The sequence below is a fragment of the Sipha flava genome, unplaced genomic scaffold (genome assembly GCF_003268045.1).
Source record: "Sipha flava isolate LNK unplaced genomic scaffold, YSA_version1 32_pilon_pilon, whole genome shotgun sequence".
Lineage (NCBI taxonomy): Eukaryota > Metazoa > Arthropoda > Insecta > Hemiptera > Aphididae > Sipha > Sipha flava.
Genome location: NW_020273018.1, coordinates 1039515 through 1062011, shown reverse-complemented (window position 1 = coordinate 1062011; position 22497 = coordinate 1039515). Strand labels below are relative to the sequence as shown.

Sequence of the window (22497 nt, the reverse complement as noted above, 5' to 3'; positions counted from 1 at the left end):
CGGTCGACGAGGTCGGAGGGACTTATTCGGATGACGTAAAGATGGACGCGGAGCGGGAAACGCACGAGACAGGAATGCGTTAATTGATTACCGAGTGAAATCACATGACCAATCGTACGACAGTGTGCGTAATGTATGCTTCGTTTTGGGCGAGTTGACGACGTGTAAAACGGTCGGACTACGTGATCGGCGTGCCGGAGCCGGCGGACGAGAGCGCAACGATTACTGGTACGGTCTACGTGGCCCGTTATAAATGTTTAGTCCTCCGACGCATCCGTCGCACTTTCGATTTAACGTCCGAGCACACCGTTGGCCTCCACACACGTGTACGCTTTGGCCTCCACACGCTAGCACGCACCGCAATAGAACAGTCGCCGTGTTATACGTACGCGCACGCATCGGGTCCGACACCGCTCGACGACAATAGTATCATAATGGAGTCGTCGACCAAGTTGTTCATCGGTTTGGTGAGCATAACGGTTTTTTTAATATTTCGATTTGCACGCATATATGTATATTTTTTAAATTTTTTTTCCTGAACGCTCTAAAAACCGTTTCTACCTTTTCGTTTTTTTTTTTTTTTTTTTTTTTTGTTGTTGTTCAAGGGCTAAAAAAAAACCCCGAAAATATATTACCATAGTATACGTATGTTTATTTGACCACCGATAAATGTCATCTTCTCTTGGGTCGTTTACGTCGAAAACGGCTGACCGTTATACCGTTGCAGTTTTGATGTATATGTTAATCGGATAAAAAATTGTTTCCATTAAATAGGTAATCAAATAAACGTGTTACTAAATAGTTCACGACTGGTGAACAATTTTTTATCGACGTCATTTTTAATTAAAAAATACTACAAAAAAAAATACCTCTTGTAAATCATACCATACAATTTCGTTATTACTTCCGGTATTTAATGATTTACGACATTATTACTAGTCGGGTTTTTGTATTCGATAAAAAAAAAAAACAACATTTAAAAAGCCACTTAGTTGTATATATATATTTTTTTAATTATAATAAACATTTATTCAAGTTTCCAACTATAAATTTTATCAAAATATAAACTAGTAGGGTTTCAAAATCAATAATTATAATAAGGTTAACAAAACAAAATGTATATAACGACGTTCGTTACTTGTAAAATGGATCGTTTAGAGTGTATGATTGCTTAATTTTGATACCATCATGTAATTTTAAATCATGATTAGATAGAGAGCTATGCTAACTATATACATGCAAATGAAAACTACCTTTACAACGTTTATAACATCGAACATTGATACATGTGCATCAGAACGCTAGAACTTTTTTTTTACATCGATTGTAGTTTCTCTAAGACAACAATAGCGAAACGCAAAAAGTAACATTTACATTTTTCAACACGATATCTTACATCTTAACAATTTTATTTAGCACCTAATCAACACGAATATTTAATAGATACGAGTTAGTACTGTAATTGCGTTAAACGTAAATACTCGTATAAATATAGAAAAAAAACCAAATTTTTATCCACTAAAATTAAAACTAGGAAAACGGATTATTACAGCCAATGATTTAATAACGATCTCGGAAAATTAAAACGTTGCACTTAGCCGCCCGAAGCGACGGATCGATACTGAACGTTGTAATATTTCGTACCGATGTGTAACCGTTGTCCGGAACAGCTTTTCGCGCGGATGAAACACGAAATTTCGGGGCAGAACAAACTTGCCGCGGTCACACGGGTGGGGAAACTTTGCGGGTTCTTTAATTTTCCGAAACGAAATCGACCCGACGGGTCGTGAACGCGATAAGTTGTTTTCCTGATTCTAACGCGGTCCGTTGACGATCCCTCCAGGCGCTGTTGCAGATGACGGCCATGTGCGCCGGCCAGAAGTACGGCGTGGCCTACAGGAGGCCGCCGACGACCGGGGCCAGGCAGATCGCGGCCACGCAACAGCGGTACTACAACAACGCGGCAACGCAGTCCGTTGTTGCTTCGCCGTTGACGGCCACCGAAGACGTTTACCAGCAGCAGCAGCACCAGCGACAGTTGCTGGCTGCCGACCAGTACTACCGACAGCCAGCCGCGACGGCCGGCCAGCAGCAGTACTATTACCCGCAGCAACAGAGCAAACAGGTTTTGGAGCAGCAGCAGCAAGCCCGGTTACAGCAACAACAGCTCCAGCTTCAACAGTTGCAACAGCTTCAGTTGGAGCAGCAGCAGCCGTTCCAGCAGCAGCAACAACCCGCGGCGGCGGCGACCGGGGCTTACTATCAGCCGCAACAGCAGTACAACGACTACTACCTGCAGCAGTTGCTTCAGCAGCAATTGCAACTGCAGCAACAGCAACAGCAACAATATTATCCGACGCAGAAACCGTTGTTCAGGCCAGCCATACCGGTCACCGAAACACCGGTCGAGGAACAGCAGCAGCAGCAGCAGCAGACCAACTCGTATCAACAACCGAACGCGCCCGGTCAACAGTTACCGAATAACTTGTTGGGCGTCCTTTACTCTTCGGCTGCGGACGTGTCCAAGTTTCAATTTTCCGGCAATGGTGTGAGCTATTCATTTTAAACATCGGTTGTCGGCTACGTGTTATTTGTTTTATTAATTTTTTTGTTTTAAACTTATTTCGATTATGTTATTATTTGTATTGTTTTGTTTTTTCTGTTTTCTTAATAAATTAATGCGAATCAACTGAATCAACATTTAAGGAACACTCTCCTGCACCGTGTATATCGAATTCCGGGCGGCCAGTCCCTCCATCGACATGGTTCTGGTCGTTTGTTCGGCCGTAACTTTTGTCCTTTTGAAATATCTCCTGATCCTTTCCTTGGTGCTACTGCAAAAACCATAGTATGCAATGTTTCGATTAGAGTCGGACAACACCAGGATTACTACATTTGAAACTTATATTTAGAACGCTGTGCTTGGAACCGACGTACACTATTGCACACTGTATTGTGTCACCGAGGTAACAGCACGTGGTAGATGCCAACGATACGAACAATGGGACAAAGATTTTGCACACATACACACACACACACACACTCGTGTATAGTTAACAATAAACACGCCGTGTCTGAGTTTTGGATTATAATTCATCGTAACACGGTTAGGGACGACCATTTATTAAACGTGCATGTATTTCTACTATATAGAGATCTACACAAAAGTACATATAGTGCATGGTTGTTAATTTAACACGATGTATGTTACCTGTCCGAATTCCATGCAACAAATAGCAGCGGAGTGGTCACCGTCGGCACAAATGCTAGCCAGACGCATATCATGAACGTTAAATCGAAGTGTCGGCTATTTTCGTACGTTTCGGACACTTCAAGTTTTGCCAATCTGAAAAATATACATTATTCTATATACTATATATATGTAGATTTCTGTTATCAGACGAAAAAGATTAATTTTTTCCTGACTGTATTGAAAATTTTACAATGTACGGTAACTTCGTTTTGAATAAAGATTCTACGAAATTTCGATAAAAATAATACTGTTAAAATACTTATAATATTGCATTCAGGATTTATGATGGTAATATTACGAATATATATTTATAATTAATCTCATTAAGTATAGATGTCAACTACTTAAAAATCTGGGTTTCTTTTCTTTGATTTGTGCAATATTCATTTATTAAATGTACTCAGTCAATTTAATGCAATAGTTTTTTTCAAATGATAGTTTTTACTTTTGCTTTGTCTTCGTCTTACACGTACTGTTTAAAACTGGATACCTAGATAAATGGATGGATCAGAGACCCTAAAATAAAAAAGGTGTGGTTGGATACTCTGAAGTGTACACTGTATTTTTGCTTAGTGATTGAATTTATATCCCATAGATCAACTGATATTTATTACGGTCACCAAAAATAAAAGTTTTTTTCGGTAAGTAACTTTTTCAATTTCATTATGTGTAAACGCTTTGTTCTTTTATTTTATTTTTTTAAAATTTAAGAATAAAAGTCGTAAATAATTGACACGTATTATAAATATACGTTTGACTCTCATCAAAAATAGTTCAAAAATAATCATAATTTTATGTTTACCTACCATTTCAATAAAAGCAGAACAATTTATTGGATTTTATGAACAGAGACTACATAGTATTTAAAGTATTTTTGTTTTCCTTGTTTACGATTACTGATTTTATTTTCTTGTACTTTTTTCGAAAAAAAGAGTATATAATTGTGGAACATAGAATTTTTTTTCTTGTTTCACTTTTTATACTGCTGTATTATTGTATAAAAATAAAAGAAAAGTAAGGACAAAAAAAGTGGAATATAATGGAATAATTTCGAACTTTGTCTGACATATTTGGCCGAATAAATTATATCATCGATATTTTTATTAAAATGTATATTTGTAACAAATAATAATCGTATTAAAACACGACCTTTAGAAAAAATTGGAATAAAACTTACATTAAATTATATACTCAGAGTTAAGTTAAAGTGTAAATACTATTTGATAATTGTACAGTCACCTTAGAATCATCAGTGGACACAAACATACAGCATAAATAACGATCATTGATATCAAATATTTCTGTGTTTTTGATTCTTTGTAACCATCAATTTCCACATCATCGGAATCGCTGTTTGGAGTTTGTACTTCGTTCATATTCGATCGAATTCCACTGCTTCTGAAACAATGCATATACTTTTAATGTAAAGGTATGCAACTAAAATATGGACAATTATAAAATATTTGAATTTCATCTGCCAGAAACGCGGTATGCATATAGATTGGTTTCATCATCTTTTTATGAATATTTCAATATCCAAATTAAATCGTCATTCGCGCTTTACCGGATACTAAGTACTTATAAGTACAATGGATAGTTATTTTTGTTGACATTCGTTGACAAATGGATAATCTTACAGTTATTTTAAATTTTTATAATTTATCATCAATAAAAATAGTATAATTATAGTTATTATTAATTTCGTATGATTTCATTATAATTACATAATACTCAACAAATTTTTTTTAAATAAAAAAAAAAAAAAAATAGTTCTAATTGTCGATTTAAATTGTTAATTAAAATATGTTTCAGGCAAATTATATGGGATATACGTTCTGTATTATTATGGCAACCACTCATATATTTACGCTATGCAACCGAGAGTGTTCTAATATGCATATATCATAATATTCATAATACAGATCAACGTTTACCAATTCGCAGGTTATAACCTAAGATAGGATTGCAACATTTATGTGATGAGTTGCCATTCAATTTTGAAACCGTTATAATTTCATGTATTTTATTTGAATTATAATACAAACATATTTATAAAACTTAAAATATATAGATAAATAGAGAGAATATGTCAAAAATAAATGTATTTTCATTACGATCCTATTAAATTTATGTTTGATATTACACAATTATACGATTGTTGAAAATGGAAATACTTATCCTCATTTAATTTTAAGCTATCAATCCAAAACGATTGAACGGGTTCTGTTGATAGAAAATATACTAAAAACTGATACAAACGATGTATTTCTAATCAAATTATCTACACACACGTAAGTACGTAGTAAAATAATTAAACAGAATTGATCTACGTACATTATAATATATATACGCATGTATATAAAGCCAATCCTATCATCGAGTGTCATTATAAGGCACACCATAAAAACGAGGAAACAATTGGAAAAAGCGTAGAACTATTACTGTAAAAATCGAGGAAATAACATATAATTCACATAATAATAACCAGTGTACTATCCGAAAATATAGTTTTTAAGGATATTTAATATTTTGCCTGCTTTCGAATTGTTTACAAATGCAACAAATTATATACGTAAATTACTTTGAAATAATAATAATTCGGGTTTTAATCATAAATTTTAATTTATATAACTGTTAAACATATCGTTTGACAAATGTTTTCGTTCGTTTTATTTACCGGAACAAAACAAGACATCAAATGAAGGGTAACATATTTCCTTGTAATATATAATTCATTTTCGTACCTTAATACATCGAGATTTTTCAAACGTACAAGTGAAGTAATTATTCATGATGCTCAAAACATATACCTAATCGAAAAAACGTCGTCTTCAAGTATTCTAATATTTCTAAATACCGTACACATACATCAGAATCGCATAAAGTGGAAAACATTACCAACGACGTTTGTTTTAGTATTATTTTTATTAGTTGTAGCAGCACATAAGTATAATTAAATGGGTGAGTGACACGTAGAAAATTGCAGATGGGACTCGACGACTTACGTTGAATAAAAGGGTCTCAACGGATCTGTGAAATAGGTGGTATACAAACAAAGCTGTTTAATTAAATTTTTTCAAGACATTTTGAAACTGTAATGTAAAAATTAAAATTTCAATAGAAAACTGTAATGCACAGACATGACGAATTTACATGAAAATGTAATTCATGTATAATAAGAACAAATAAAATAACTTAATACTTATATAATACAATAGATATAAAATTTTATTTTTTATTATTTACTATATAATATATAGTAAATATTTATATTTATATTATATATATTTATATTTATATTATAAAACACATTCCATTTTGTTCACCAACGAATATTAAAATAATAACCACCTGTAGCATCAATTTAATGTTGAATCGGAGCCAAATTATTCAGTCTTGACTTATTAATTTTCAATTTAAAACACATCGGTTTTTTAAAAATGTGTCAAAAATATATTTATTTATAAAACTGCAATGTTGCCAAATGAATAGATATCGATTTCTATAGTTTAATATTTTCCTTTTTCATACAATATTTGAATGTAAATATGTATGACGTACTAGAAAGCAAACGTCCATAAATGTTATTATTAGAAAGTGGTAAATTAATAAAAAATGTATTGTTCCAATTTGATTTTTAAATTTACTCCAACTATTCAACCAGAAATATTGATGATTAGAATTGGAATACGAATTCATAGAAAATAAAATAAATTTTTTTTTATGCACCATACAACCAAGGGGTATGAGCGAATTTTTTTGGTTTTTACTAAGTTCATATCGGACCATTAAAAGGTGAAGGGTGAGGAAAACATTTTTTTTTTTTTTTAGGATTCTACGTTAAAATCGTAATAAATTTTTTGAAATGATGGAATAATATTTAATGGAATGTTTTCAATATTTTAAAGATAACATTTATTTTTGTAGTCCAAATACCTGTAGACTTTTTTTTTACTTCTACGACATATAAATGTATAATGACATTGTTTTTCTGTTAAATTAATGTCAAAAAAAAAAAATGTGTAAAATGTTAAATATTAAAATATACGTATGATTATTTTTATTGTTTCGTGTTAATGCGGTGAGTGTAAAAATTAAAAATATGTGTTGTGTTATTTTCAAAAGGTCAAGTTCCTAGAATGTTCAACTAATATTTCAAAAACATCCGACAACAATGGTTTTTACCCGTTGGGATTTAGGTTTTTTTTTTATATATATATATATATTTTTAATCTATGCTTAGGCTTAAGTCGCAATGGTCGCCTTAAGTAATTAAAAAATGGCACGAAAACTGTGTAAAAAGCTACCACGGGGGGGTTTCAGCTGCCTCTTATGGTAAATCGTTCTACCATAGACTGAAATGGTTTATATAATATATGCGCTTAAAAATTATGGAACATAGTTGGTAGTCGACGTCTGTCGTGTATAGTTTAATTTGTAAATCGATTTCTTTGCAGGCAATAACTGTGTAACAGAGGAAACTTTGTTTAATCGATGATGGGTATAATATTATTCAATAATTTTTTAAATCATTTCCATTTTTGATCTGAAAATAATTTCAACGTGCATTAAATAATTGATAGTAGCGATTATTTTTTTCTAAAGTAAAATATTTGAATCAAATTCTATAGTACAGAAATACTCTACGAATCATCAGAAATCATATTCTTTCAAAATATCAATATTTGTATTATCACCGGATTTAATGAAAATCCTCTTATTATTATGTTAAGATTGGAATTGATTTTTTGTTCCTATACAAAATGAACTGAAAATGGATATAATTTAAAACAATATATTTCAATAGACCGTGGTTAATTAAGGATTTAATAATACTTGTTAGGATTTTATGTTATTTATGCTCGCATTTAATGTACTATAAACAATTCTATTTCAAAATGATCAAATAATCGTATATACTCGTTTTATATTATTTTTACGATTTGCACAAATTTGAGAAGATTTTTATGAGTTTAAAAGTAAAATCATTTCGAGTGCGGAAAATATGAGATGCTAATGGGAAAACTGCTTTCCTGAACAATTTGGTAAAATGTGCGCAAGCTTTTTAACACTAGACTCGTGGCCCATATTTAGTGTATTGTTTTCATGAAAAAGGTATAATTTAAAAGTTAATTTTCAGGATGGCATCAATTACAAAAATTTAATTCATTTTAACTTTAAATGTGTTTTATTTTTTAACTTGATTTAAGTCTTACGCTTTGACTATAAGGGTCATTAGTATTATATTTTGTACTAAGTGCTATTACCATAAATAGTACAATTAGATTATTTACATAAAACAGTCATTTGATTTATAACTTACAATTATATAAATGTACAATTTTGTGTAAATTGCAGTTAAAATAATACTTTAAATAAGAGTCCAGATGTTCAAGGTGATTTCCTTATATTTTAGCTGGACCCATTGGGCGATAAGGAGTTTTACATAACAACATATTTTTCGTTTTAAAAGTTTTTAATAAAACATACATATAAATGCATTAAATATGTGTTATATTTTAAATTATAAGGTAAAAAATGCTAATTTTATTTTCCGATTTGTTTTATACAATTATGATTGATATGTAAGTAAATAATCAAGAAAAACTGTCATATTTATTATCCGATTAGAAAATTAGTTCACTATATACCTAATATAGAAAACAAACGATAAAATAGAAAAAAGTGACAAAAAGAATGACTGTTGAGTTAATATAAATAGAAATATATTTGAAAAAGAAAAATAAATTCAGTGAATTATCTTTTTTTCGTGATCTAGATATGTAATATAGAATCTATATTTTTCGGGATTCGGGTGCTCAGTAAATTTATGTGTTTATTATATTAAAAAACTTATATAAAATAAAATACATTTTGTAGAGAAACACGGACCATTATATCAAATACTTATTTTTGTCAGTATAAGTTAAAGAAATTTTATAACTTTAAAATAACGTATGACAATTATTGATAAATAGTATAATGGTGTATTTTTTAATATTAAAATATTAATGAAATGTTTGCATTATTTCTATATAAAAGAATTTTTATAAAACTATTTGGACTCTGGAAATAGGCTTAAGGTATTTACTTTTGTATATTATTGTGTACTTATTATCATTATTATTATTAATGTAATATAATATGTAATTATTATTATATTTTGTACTTATAATCAGTCATATTATTTATAAAAATTAAAATTATAGACAAAGTAAACTACTAATAACAAATAAAATCTGAGCGTCTATACTAGATGGCGGCTAGATACATCTGATTTTTATGTGGATCTGAAACCCTTATATACGGGGCCGAGTCACCACTTCCTTGTTGGCTTTTTTCGTTAACTAGTTGTTTTTGCAACTCGCACAGTTCAAGAATTTGCATGTTTCGCTTACATTTTCTAGAGATTTAGTTGAAAACAAATCATTAATAATTGTATTAAAACAGGACATAAGTACTCGTATACCATTAGACATGACCTATCTTTAAGAATTAATTGTTTTGTAAATTACCCATGTAATGAAGTATTTTATTTGTTTGCATTTGTATAGATTGATAATTACTATTGGCACTAATGAGTATATACACCAAATAAAACACTTATATGCTTATTAAAAATATCGATTTGTATACAGGTAACTGATGAAATTAAACTATATATAGGTACGTTCAGTAAAAGAAATAATCTTCATTATTCTTACACTAACCTTTATTTATTACAATAAACCGTTATCTCCGTGAAGTGTATTTTTTTTTCAATAATTGTTATAGTAATTAAGTTCTCTCAGGAAATTAAAAAACAATAACCCACCAATAATATTCGAATAACGTATAAACATTAAGTATAATTATTGTATTTGAATAATAATAGTTTTTAAAATGGTATTCAGTTAGTGATTTAGTATTTTTGTAAATTGACAATTATTTTTTTATTTTAGCATACATAATTTATAAAATATTGACTTACAAGCAACAAAAAATACTGATTATTTCAGTCGATTGAAACGCGATGGAAATACTAACAATACTGTTTTAAGTTTGCTTTAAAATTTAAGAAAGTCAATTTTACTGAAAAAAGAAATAGTCCAAGAAATAAATATAAAGATGAAACCTTAGTTTTTTCGTTTAATTTAAAATCTACAAATAATTTTATTTTAAATATTTGAAAAACGATTATTGATATGGAAATATAATACAGGGAAATATTAAAAAAGTAATTTACTGATATAATTTCTACAAGAAAAAATTATTTCTTTTATCTTTTGTCGTATTTAAAAATACAGATATTAATATAATAATTATATTAATTTTATTATAATTATTATAATTATAATAATTTTGCTCGTTTAACGTTTATTTGGTTTCTAAATCATATTGTTATAAGCTAGCATTTACGAATAGTATTCAAAATCTAGAGATCTATAGAGAATGATGAAATATTTGAGGAATTCAGTTTTATATGGACGGATAGATACCCAATACCGTTATTTATTTATTCATCGAGTGTATGGATACACTCGAAAAAAAAAATGAAAGGTTGATAAATTCTTGAAGAGTTGTGTGATAAAAAAACACTCGTTAGAATGGTTTGAAATAACGAGCCTATTGTAGCACCTACCACACTTTAGGAAGCAGATCCTGTGTCATAGTGTTCTTTGTGTGTTTTCGATAGGGTTGCACGATAATTGTGATTGTAGTTTACACAAGTATTATTATAACCATGAAATATTGTTTCCAAAGTATAAAAGATACCACTGTGGAGATATCAATTTATATTACAGAAATGATTTATTACTCATTGATTAAAAAACTTAATTATTTATCGTTGGTTGATATTATATTTTCTTCTTAAAACTATTTTATTTATTTATTTATTTTCTTCATAAAACTTCCACGAACAAAATCTTTCAAATATAATTTAACCTTTACTCAATGTAATAATTAAGAATTTAATCTATAAAAGGTATGATAATAATATTCTTGCATTTTTTCATTACTTCTAGGAAATTATTTTACTTATAAATTCACTGCGTTTTAAAATGTTTATCAAAAACTATTTTAAATGACGACTAATAAATGTAAATACAGAGAATTATGATGATTTTATCATTCGTTTACATTTCTGAAGATTTAAGTGTGGGTTATTAATTCAAAAAGTATAATTTGCATACATAATTCCCAAACTTTCATTTATTATACACGGACAATTTTTTTGATAAGATAAAAACCAAAATAAAATATTTGCCTCGTTAGTGGCAGTGTACCTTGTGAATCTGAAAAGATTTATCATTTATTTAAAAATAATTTTCTACATTTTTTTGTTTTATAGCAACGTAAACATGTTTTAATTACTCTAATATATTTTAGTCAAATTTTAGATCAAATCGAAAGTTATGAAATCATTCATATATTTCGTTGCTTAATAATTGAGAATACATTAAAATTAAAATAAATAGAATAAATTGTTTTACATTTTATGAAAATATCTTAAGAAGTACCAATAACAAAATAATAAAATGATTATCCTCAATTATAATTTATAATATAATGAGGCTTGACTACGTCTCTTAGAGAATTTCAATTTGATAATCTAATAAATTGATCAAACATTAATTTGACTAAAAATGTATATTATTATGTTTACCATGCAGGTTGAAAAATTCAAAATACGAATAATTACTATCGTTTATTAAATTGAACTAAATTATATATTAAATAAAAAATAAAAAGATAGAATTTAATTATATGTTTTACTTTAAAACCATGTATCAATAATATACATATATTAATTACTGTAAATTATACTGCGAATGTTTGTTGAGGATTATATTTTGTAAATAATTAGTGTTTTCAACAGACTAATTTCAATAAGTAGAGTAGTATTTAAAATCTTTATTTTTGTAAATTAAATATTTTAAGTATAGATGATTCGATTATAATAAGAATTAAACTTTATTTTTGAAATAATTTTATTGGAATCAATCACTGTTGTAGCTTATGAAAATTGTAATTCAAGCACAGTTGGTTTTCACTCGAGAAATGCACGATTCTTTCGTTTTCAAATATCTACCGTATTGTTTAAATGCATAAATAGTTTTAAAGTGTAAGTAAGATTTTTTTCTTTCAAATAAAAATACAATGAATAAAATACATAATGCATAATGTATATAATTATCGTTTTTTTTTTAATTATCAGAGTAGTATAGTTAGTAATAATCATTATTTAAATAAATAAAAAGTTGCTATTTTATTGACTTCGAATACCTGACGAGAATTTTTTTAATTTGAAACCAGTTGTATTTTATAAATATAATAATACTCCAGGCTAAGCATTTATTTATATATTAATTTACTGTATACAAATTTTTAAATTAAATAAATTTTTATTATTTTATTAAGTAATAATTATTTTCGTGTGGTTTTGTTGCTGTTATTCTTTTTCTTCTTTTTCCATGTATTCTCATTATTTTTAGTGAAGAATAATATTATTATTTCAAAAAAGTACTATAACGAAATAAGTGTCATATTTGTTAATAAACAGTGTATGAAATTATGTTATAAATATTGTACGTGTTGGAAAACTACGAAATGATACTCATGTATCTAATATTATTAGAATAACTTTATTATAAGGCAGTTAATAAAAATGTATTGGACAATCAACGTTTTTTTTTTCAGAGACAATAAACATGTGAAGTGGAAACATGAGTATAGTCGAATTGTCAACATTATTTGTTTCTATGGGTGAAAAGATTTTGATAAACTGTTTGCGAACACGCACAAAAGAAACGTTCTTACTTTGAATTTCATAATATTAATTGATTTGTTATCCTTGTTTGTTGCCTGAGTGATTTTACTTTTGATTAATTGGATTTGTAATAAAATCTTAACTAGTTTGTCATAATGTTAAATTTAAAAAGCTTAAGATTTATTTAAACAAAAATATTCATTAAGATTGTACCTTTTTTTTTCATTGATTATTTCGATAGTTTTTATATCGTAATATTATTCAATACAATGAAGAAACGTACACTTTTAAATTATATGAATAAAAAGTTTCAGTAATTTTTAATAGTATCATTATGAATCAGTTATAATAACTTATTATTAGGAATACAAATTGATAATTTTTAACATTTATTAATACTTATGATTATTGAAATCAATGTATATTCTGTAATATTTTCAGTTATAAAAAGTGTAATTTTTATATTAAATTATCATATGTACACAATTAATCTATCTTATTCCATCTTGTTATAAATTTAATAAATACACATGATTGTTATAGATCAACAAATCAAGTAATAATTATAGTTAGTTTTAGTAATTTTTTCTGTGTTGGTAGAAATATTATTTTTATTAAAAGTAATTAAAAATATTAAAAAGACGATAGTTAATATCAAAATATGTATAAAAACATAATATTAGTTCATAAATCGTTGAGTATAAAATGTAACGAAATAAATTTATTATATCAGATAATAAATCTTAAAATACTTCTGTAGTACAACGTGAAAATATGACATACATTTATATTAAATGTATTAGTTATAAAATAGCTATGGATACGATTATTTTAATGTAGCTTTTTTAAAAATAATTAAATTTTTTATTGTTAATATTTTCAATTTTTTATTATGATTGAATTCTTGTAAATGCATTAAAAAGATAAATAAATATGATTTAAAAATAAGGACATAGATAAATTCTATCAAACAAATTGATAAAATCTATTAAATTAACACCATTTATTATTCATAAGTTTAAAAACAATAATGATAAAAAATCTATATATTGAGTTATAAGTATATAAATATTTTATATAGGTACGATAATTTGAACTATAAAAAAAATAAAAAGTGTAAGCACATACTGAAAAACTAAGAAATTGTAATCATTATTGTTGGTGTCCGAACGTACCTAATTTAAAATTAATTAATTAGTTACAGGATGTTAACAAATACTTTGAATGTCCTTGATATTGGAGTGTTGTTCAATGTAGTCAATTCTACAAGTGTATGTGTAAACATCACAAATTAATGCAATTTCAAACTATTTTTGGAAACTGAAATAAAAAAAGGATTGCAAAGAGTTAATAAAATGTAAGGTTTTATAAATGAAAACAAACAGTTAAGGCAGAAAGAGTTAGCAAATAAAAGGTTTATATTCAATGGAATTCAAATAACATTTTAAAAATTACTCACAGGATAAAAAAATTAATACATAGTCTTTTTATATATAAAACTTATTCGAAAACAACAACATAAAATGTTCTACAAAATCGTATTGATACTATCAATTCGATAGATATCAGTGGGAAATATATTTTGTCATACAACTGACTTGATAACTTTAATAACAATTATAATAATATCTAAAGATATCCAAAAGAAGTAGTATTTATTTTTTGAGAAGTTTGTTGAATAAAAATAATAATAAAAATTTAGGCATATTAAGTTTGAAATAAATTAAAATAAAAAATAAAAATTTGTTTAATTTAATGATAATACAAACTATAGATATTTTTAAAATGAAATTATTTGTAAAAAAATTGACCTTATTGGGACTAATTTTGCATCTATAAAAATCTCTGAGACACTTCTTAATACTGATTATTAAATGACCAAATAAAATATTTACGATGGCTTATTTTGATGGTAAAATGATGTAGGGTTACAGAAAACTGTTATTAATTTTTCAGCGCTAATAATACATATACATCCAAAATTGAATTTCATTGTTTATCTACCTTAAATTTATTAGCTGTAGGGCATTAGAAAATGTCTCTTTTGATTTAGAATTGTGCATTTTACACGAACGGATACTATATAGTGATTAAATTCAAAATAAATTATTTAAATTTAAACATTTATCTATATAATCACATTTGTACGTTCAACCGATTTAGTTTATAATGATGTTTACTCGTATAATAAGTTGGCTGTACGCATTTTGTTGTAGAATAAACATAAACTAACTTAATTGTATAGATTGAATGTATTAAGCGAAAATTGTTAGAAACTTGAAATTAAGTATAATATAGGTATTCTTGGTCAAACAAAATGTATTGTTTTTTTTTGTGATATTGGAAATCAAAGCTTCAAAAAGTATTGAATATTAATTTATTTATATTGTGATTGCAGTTTTGTAATCTTTAATACGGTGTTATTTTTGTAATAATGTGCTCTGAATTTTCAATTAAACGTTAGTTAAAGAATTCAGATTTAATGGATCATAATTCAAAAAAAATAAATCAAAAAATTACATAATATACATATTTAATTTACCTTAAAGTAATTAAAATTAAAACCGAGAGTACCTCAGCAGAGAAATTGGTAAAAATGTTGATTAATGCGTATTTCTTGATGGTGGTAATTTGATACTCTTTACTGTTATCTCAGCACTAGGTATAATTTTTAAGTGAAACTCAATACATTTTTAAATTAAAAAATTTACCTTCTAAAAAAGGTTATGTAGCATTACAATAAGTAATAAAATATATTAAATTTTTACATTCCTAAATTTTCATTTTTATTTGGAACTTTATATTTATATTTATGTTTAAATTATTCCTTTAGCTTCAGTTGACACAATCCATAGTTCCATATACGTAAGTTAAATGTAGATTTTTTTTTTATTGCGTGTAAGACTTAATTTAAACTAACCTAACCAGAGTCTCTTGGAAAACATATAATAAAGTAATAAAGAATTTAAGTTTTAAAATATTTGTGATGATTGTACTTTAATTATTATTTATATTAAATAATAAACATTATTCAATATATAAATAAATAAAAAAAATAGTTTATTAAAGTATATAGAATATATAGAATTAAATTAATAAATACTTAACCTGCAGTATATATATATATATATAATGATGATTAATCATAACATCGCGAGAATACAAAGTCTTCAGTGTTTATGTAGTATGCGATGATATGTAACAATTATTAAATTGAAAAAAAAAAATGTGGTATGTATTATTTAATATTTTTGATTAAAATAAAAAAATGTCTTTTATTTTGTAAATATTATATTATGTACCTAGTTTTCTATATCATATTAGGTACAAATTTAGGTTAGTTAGCACTAACCTAAAATTATAACGTTTATTCTAATTTCTAAAGTGCACAATTTTATATTCTAAAGATATTTATTTTTATTTATTTATACTGTATTAATCAGGTACTTCAATTAATAAATATTAAAATCGACATATTGAACAAAATAAAATATTTCCTAATTAAACAAGAAGTGAAAACCTTATATATCTATACCATAACTGTTTCAAATCTTAAAAATGCCATTTTTAAAATTTATTCTTATTGCACATTTAGAGTATTAGAGAGTTGTATTTGAATATTATATATTTAGATTAATGTTCGTATAAAAAATAATTTACTTCAGTTTAATATTACTAAATTATTTAAATCGAAAATACAACAATAAATGTAAGTGATTAAATATACAAACAATTATACTCGTAAAGCGTACGCATATAAATAGTAACACATAAAAATAATTTTTCTTATTGAAAACAAGTTGACATTAATTTTTTTTGTTATTTAATATAATTCCTATTCAATAAAACTATAAACATTTTAGCATGCACATTCTTAACAGGGATTCAATAAGATTTAAGATTTACGATTTATGAATAAAATATTACAGAACTTTTACTGAAATGAATTTATTAAAAATTCAAAGTTTATTCATGTAATTCGAACTCGTAATTTTTTAATAATCATACAATAGCTTTAAGTACAATATGAATAAAACATATTATTGATGGCCATTTTAGTCATACATAAAATATCAAAAAAGAAATGTGGAGAAAGGGTTTTTGAGAAAATGTCTTGGAAGAAATTGTATTCACTTCTTGGATTTTTTTACAATAATACAATATATTACGTATACATGTACAGGATCGAATAGCTTTACTCTTAAATATTTCACTTAATTCACGTTTAATGTTTCCGTTGTTTCTATTTTATGATTCCTGTAGAAGTACTTTCCGAGAAAACAGTTTAAGGTGTAAAATCCAATAACAAATCGAGTTATATACTTATAATAATACAATTTCCAAAAGTAATAGTTATCATTATCCACCCTGTATACATCATAAACATTCAAATAGTAGGCAATAAAAAACTCCAGTAAAATAAGATATATATAGAGAATAAATTACTATTAAATTATTTTGAAGAACCCGAACCATATTATTCGTTTTAACTTTAATATTAAATATAAGAGTAATGTTTTTACATATGCATTTTAGATATTTGCTTGGCATATGTATACAAGGTCTTGCAATGGCCATTATCAGAATACATGAAAACATTGCATGTTCTTGTAATCCAAACTTTTATCAAAAATGGATGTAGAGCAAAAAAACATTTTGTGGTAGTATTTGAAAAAAAAAAAAACCTAAGTAACCGGATAAAAGTTTTCAGAAAAAGTATTGAACTGAAAAGTATCCATTACAAACCGAAAAAAAAATCTAACCTTCGTTACTATGAGTACATACACTATTTCTTCTTATAATTGTTATTCACCAGTAATATCATATATTAAACGTGAGTGTACGAATACACTTCGATCTAAATTTGTTTCATTTCAAATACATATTTTACCCAAATACCAATTGCTTATAAATCGTTCACACAATAATACAATTAATGATCATTTAAAATTTCGGTAATTATTATTAATATTTAGCAATCATCTTATCATTTTGACATATTTAGAAAAATTACAAAATTTCATAGTTGTCGAAAATATTTTGAATAAAATGATTTCAATTAAATTGTAAATCGAATTAATATGGTACATTGATTTATTAACAAATCAAATTGAATAAAATATCAAATGGTTGGAGTTTATTTTTTCTATCTGAGTATATTTAATAAGGTCATGTAATTTTACAGTACATAAACAAATATAAATGAAATCAAAATTAAGTTAAAAATATTAAATTAATCTTACACATGTTAATATCGGTACTTACCAATTATTGGTAAGACCTAATAAGTTAAATTGAAAATAAGAAATTACATAATATTTATATTTTATGCTGTAAGTAAATAAATTATATACGAGTATTATTTTATTTCTGTATTAAAATACTTCAAGTGTAATTTGATGTTATGACTCAATAGATTCATAAAGTGTTTTTTTTTTACTACCTGGGCATTTTTTTAAGAAATTTTTAAATGCATTGTAATGCCTATAATAAAGTAAAATTATTTTTCATTTTATGTCAAAAGTGTTTATGGCTATTACAATTTCTATTATAGACTCATAAATGACTTCATTAGGTAATATTAATTTATATATTATTCATATATTTATGTTGTCATTAATTTTAATTCACGGTTTATACCAAAAATAAAATTAGCATTTTTATGATATAGAAAATAAATTTATATTCATATTATATAAATATATGAGAGGTGTCATTAATAATTAAAGAATTAATTTGGATGTAACTATACTTGTATTACTATTTTGTATAATCAAAAATATTTAATGAATATAAAAATAAATCTAACTTTTTTGTTTTAATGAATTAAGTATTCTTTCTAAGTAACCTCTTGAATTTTAAGATGTTAGTGTAAATTTGTCAACAAAATGCTCAGGCTATAATTGGTCATTATAAAAAATATGAGCTAAACGATTTTGAATTAGTAAAGATAAATAGTGCACAAATTTAATATACTCATATATTTTGAATATTTTTAACTTATTTCATTAATTTTTCAGTTGATTATACATTTATTATACATAAATTATACTTATATGATTATACTTAATTGAATTACTATTGTCAGGAATAATTAATAAACATATATAAATTGTATGCCCTTGGTTGTAAACAATGAAAACCATAAATTTCATTAGAAATTAATATAGATGTTCGCATTAAATTTGATATTCAGTAAGATTATAAATCTTATTTGATAATGTTTTACAGGTATTTTACTCGGTAAAATATTTATTTGTTTACACTCTAATAGTAAAGTTTAAAAAAGTTTTTTTTAATTCGTACCATATCTAAATAACTTTGGAGTGTCAAGAAGTGATTTAATATTTTATTTCTATTTTCTTATTAAATCTAACTACAGAATTTTCCTTTCGCTAATAATTTAGTATTAACAGTAAAAAAGAAGTTGTTAAAATAATTAATTAGGAACAAATTTTTTTTAAGTTAATTTACTATAATGTTTAACGTATATAGAAATGCATAAAGAAATAATGTTTTATTTGTATAAAAGAAACAAAAATAATATATCTGAACTTTTCTTCGGTTTTTTATGTTGATAAACACTATTTCGTCTCCCTATAATCAAGATGAAGATTACCTCGAAATAATTATATCTGTAATTACAACAGTAAGTATGATATTTAATAATTCAATACGAAATTATTAAAATCAACTTACACATTGATAGTAGTGATAAATACATTTTTACTAACCTTGGCGTAATGTCTTGTGAATAAAATACGGCGGGAACATTCATTAATTCACGCAATATTTCAGACATTTTTGAGTAAAGGTATCCCATGGAAAGCAATGGAATCATATATCTGTAAATTATTGTTATACATTAATAAATCGTTTTATAAAATTAATATTATGGGTATATCGTTTTAAGTAAGCGTAAAAATAAAAACTTAACCATATTTGTTATTTTTGTCTTTCAGTAGATATATGGCAAACATTAATTTAAATAAATAAAAAAGGACGAGTAATCCAATAAACTATAAATTGTATAGTAAATTAAATCACTTTTCAATAGCTTCATATAAAGGATGCACGCCGAGTACTTACTTACGAAAGTTAACCTTTTTAAATGTTTGGAATTTTATTTTTCAAAAAAATAAAACTATGTATAAGTAGCAATCATGACAATTTAATATAACTATAGTATTTTTATGAAAAATGCAAAAATAAAATATAAAAAAAGCTGATTAAAATGAAACGAATTCAAGACCGAAGTTATGTTACTCTCACCAATACGAATAATCTTAACATATATATCACAATTAGTTAACGATGAAGGAGACATATGGGAATATATTTATACATTTACCCTACCTAATCTTAAATATGATATATTAATTGAGTATAACTAAATATCGGTTTTGGCATATATTGAATAATCATAAAATATATTACTTCTGATCATATTTTAATTTTATTGGTACAAAAACATTTATATCTATAAAGTTTTATCGATCAGAATGTATATGTCTACCTTTTTATTTGTATTTTTTATTTTACTTTTGCCTAAACATCTATTTTAATTTTCAATTTAAAAATAATTTTACGAATAATATTAATTAATTATTATGCTTGATATATATAATATGATACCAGTTTATAAACGATATCATATGTATATATATATATATATTGGAACAATTGTTTATATTTATTGTGAGTATTTTATATTTTTATTAACTAAATCGTACGGAAAATATTTTGCTATTTTTGATTAGAGTAATTTTGAGTATTTTAGTGTAATAGAAAAAATTTAGATTGAAAAAATTAAAAAATGTATACATTCAGCTCAGAACGTAAACAGTTTTGATCCTTAGAAATGTTGAGAATTTTGAAAATTTCCTGTAACTATTTCCTAATTGCACTTATGAATAGTAATTAGAACATTCCCTCAATATTTTAAATTAATTACTATGGTAGTTTTAGCTGTACGCTGATTAATCAGTGAGTAAGTGTTATTCCAATTTTATATCAATAGATATAAAATATACATTAAAGTTTAAAATAATTTAAATATAATGTTTCATATGAAATAAATATACCTATGTATATGTAAAACTGTTGTCATGAATTTCACTTATTATAAATTTATAATATCTTTTAATAAAATGAAAAATTTGGGCGTCTGCAAAACATGAAGTATCAATTGAATATCAATTATAACGGAAAAATATTTTATATGAAACATAATATCTTATATAAACAATTTTAAACTTCAAAGCGATTTTTTTTTTTTTTTTTTTATATTAAAACTTTGATTTCACAAAGAATTTCGTAATAATATTACAATATTTTGTGCTGTGTAATACTCGTTTTGTCCTCATATCATAAACGTTTTTATATTTTAAAATAAAAATAAGTTTTCATACATTGAATCATTTTTGAATAAAAGCTCAAACTGCATAAATTCTTTAGACTTATAATTATATTGGGTGCTTGAGTTTGAAAACGAATCAGTTTACCAAAATAAAAACATATATGTATATCAGCAATATGAATTTCTGAAAACTAATGCATTAAAAACATGTGGGGTTTTCCACTTCCTCAGATTTATATAACATTAAAACAGATCATAACTATTAACTTAATCAAAAGAAATTTTTTACTAGAAAATCTATCTTCATATTATAGAATAATAATAAATATTTATAATTATGCATCATATTAATTTTCACAACATACAAAACAAAACATAAAATGAATTTTTTTTTTTTGTAACATAGTAAGTTAATGACCCTGGTAATTCTGTTCTCAGTGTTTAGTTTAGAAAAATTATAAATATTAAAATATTTATAGGAAAAAAAAATACGTAATAAAATATATGGAAGAAAAGAAAATGTAGGAAAAAAAACATTGTTTCTGCACACCATTTTAAATCATCTAATCATCTAAATAATTTTTTACAATAATAAGACTATTTTTCCCAACAAAAATTTAAATAATACGATTGAACGATTTAGAAATTTAATTTATATTTTTAAGTTTAAGAATCTGTACATTGTTATATGTATTTTTTAGAATAATGAATATATTTAATAACAAGCTTATTAATGTCGAATCCTTTAGAAGAGATGCCGGCCTCGGAGATATTTCTGTAGCTTTAATGTTACATAATATGAGTATAGGTATAACGATGAAATTATTATGATGTAATATAATGATTAGGATAAGGAAATTTATTTTTTCATATCATATTGAAGTTAATATAACAAACAGCATAATTTTGAATATCCGCAAAACGTATGAATATAAAAATCTATAATTAATGCTTTAAGAATTTTCGTTTTTATACTCAAAATGACTTTCGACAGCATTGGGCCTTACGATATTGTTTTATTTAAATGTTATTTAATAATTTTAAGGTTATGATAAATTTTATTATTGATTCTATGAACTCTTGACAGTTATTGACGTTTAAAAATAAATATATGTCAACGGATACATTTCAAAA

At 25.5% G+C, this 22497-nt stretch overlaps 2 protein-coding genes across 3 annotated transcripts in view; one reads left to right on the top strand and one right to left on the bottom strand.

Annotated features, from left to right (window-relative positions):
• Window positions 1–258: 258 nt before the first annotated feature.
• Window positions 259–2639, top strand: LOC112686933 (putative cyclin-dependent serine/threonine-protein kinase DDB_G0272797/DDB_G0274007). The gene is made up of 2 exons (XM_025559431.1): window positions 259–467; window positions 1844–2639. Exons 1-2 carry the CDS (start codon window positions 435–437, stop codon window positions 2564–2566), a joined length of 756 nt encoding a protein of 251 aa, XP_025415216.1. The 5' UTR covers window positions 259–434; the 3' UTR covers window positions 2567–2639.
• LOC112686932 (prolactin-releasing peptide receptor) overlaps window positions 2607–22497 on the bottom strand; it is a 114880-nt gene continuing 94989 nt past the window's right edge. Inside the window, exons 5-8 of one of the 2 annotated variants that reach the window (XM_025559429.1) lie at window positions 19739–19849; window positions 4493–4651; window positions 3212–3346; window positions 2607–2834 (exon numbers count right to left, since the gene is read on the bottom strand). In XM_025559429.1, coding sequence (XP_025415214.1) covers window positions 2702–2834; window positions 3212–3346; window positions 4493–4651; window positions 19739–19849 — 538 coding nt within the window. In that variant the 3' untranslated portion in view covers window positions 2607–2701. The remainder of the gene's footprint in view (window positions 2835–3211; window positions 3347–4492; window positions 4652–19738; window positions 19850–22497) is intronic. The other variant, XM_025559430.1, reaches the window with a different exon arrangement.

Bases quoted from the DNA above. Each gene is read 5' to 3' on its own strand.
- LOC112686933 (XM_025559431.1), top strand. From the start codon at position 435: ATGGAGTCGTCGACCAAGTTGTTCATCGGTTTG. The intron at 468-1,843 runs GTGAGCATAACG...CGATCCCTCCAG, and splicing joins CCAAGTTGTTCATCGGTTTG to GCGCTGTTGCAGATGACGGC.